General features: G+C 37.0%; 1 protein-coding gene across 1 annotated transcript; it reads right to left on the reverse strand.

Annotated features, from left to right (window-relative positions):
• Window positions 1-6: 6 nt before the first annotated feature.
• LOC140966392 (probable E3 ubiquitin-protein ligase ARI5) lies at window positions 7-1440 on the reverse strand (the record flags this gene model as incomplete). The annotated part of the gene is made up of 3 exons (XM_073426690.1): window positions 1388-1440; window positions 1205-1295; window positions 7-110 (listed from the first exon to the last, which is right to left on the reverse strand). Coding segments are annotated over exons 1-3 (228 nt in total), but the record flags the coding sequence as incomplete, so codon positions are not given.
• Window positions 1441-1446: the final 6 nt, after the last annotated feature.

Raw genomic sequence — 1446 nt, forward strand, 5'->3', positions numbered from 1 at the left:
AGTTGCCAGCTTATCAATCATATCTTGCCCAACAGCAGCAACACAGGATAGATCAGGACACCTCAACGTCAAGCAACCAGGGCCATCGTGGATGGATGTGCTAATGTAAGCTAAAGAGTAAACAGGGAAACAGTATCAACAATATTTGAAGATAAACTCCTAGTATGATAAAGTCGCAGTTTTGAGAATAAAGGATATATAACGCATCTTTCAGGTTCAAGGCATGACACAAACTTTAAAAAAGCAAAGTAAACTCAGAATCACTTTTCTATCATTATAGAGGAAATTTAGTCCTTTTGTGAATCATGCTCCTTAGAAATTAAGCTATTGATTGAGCATTTTACAATCATGAGATATTGTTTGTGACAAATAATATTTGTTTACCACATTTAGAAACCGTTGGACTACAAGAATAACAAATATCATCCACAGGTCCATCTAAACATCATTTTCAGGTGTTCCACCCACAAAAATCTAATCAAACATAGAAGGTTGAGGAGGAATTTCAGATATACATCCAAGAAAAGGTAACTATCAGTCTCTCTTAGCCATTCAACCCCTCAAATTATATCGAATCAAGTATAAGATGGAAGAATCGCAAAATCCAAATCATTCGCTGAGAAAAGGTGTCGATAATCTTAGCTCTAAATGGCTTGAGACACTTAAAATTTTTATTAATACCATTTACTTGAGTTATGTTGGGCTGTGATTACAAGCTTAGAAGCCAGCCAGTCTACTATTTAATTTAGGGTAAATAATGAAATCTTCAAACAGGACCCTTTTCCAAGAAAGCCACAAACTACAGCTTAAGTCCTGGCGTCCTGCCCTGCCTGTTACCTTCTTTTCCCTCTTTGTTGCCACAGAAGAAGATAATTGTCCTGTGCTTCACTCTCTTTTCATAGAATTTTCACTGTACCAATATTCGTGCCATTGCTCCACACGGAACAAATCATAAAAGTACAAGAGAACGACAGTATATTCAATGCAATCCAAGTGAAATCGATTCAGTAGGGGGCACATGAAAACCATAGCAGAGAGGAATCTTCTCTTCAAGTAGTATTAAGTTCCACATAAAATTGAGTTGCAATCAGTAAAGATCTCTACAGATAACAATAGCAAAGCAAGAGCAACTTAAGCTATACACTGATCAAAACCACAGTAATTTCAACAATAAGTCAGTCAAACCGTGTCATAGCCAACAAACCTTTCCAGCATGTGTCACAGAAAAGATGACCGCAAGAGACAGAGCGCAAATTGTCACGAGAGAAATTCTCAAAACAGATCCCACATGTCAACTACCAGAAAACATTAACAAACATGAATGATCAATAAGAATGAAGTCTGTCCATGATGATAGGAAGTATCATGGTGCAAAATGGTAACTTACTTCCTTAGCATTGAAAAGATTCACCACTGGCATCTCCAATATGCCAACAGCATTACGAA

The sequence above is a fragment of the Primulina huaijiensis genome, unplaced genomic scaffold, assembly GCF_012295235.1.
Source record: "Primulina huaijiensis isolate GDHJ02 unplaced genomic scaffold, ASM1229523v2 scaffold205908, whole genome shotgun sequence".
In the NCBI taxonomy this organism is placed as follows: Eukaryota; Viridiplantae; Streptophyta; class Magnoliopsida; order Lamiales; family Gesneriaceae; genus Primulina; species Primulina huaijiensis.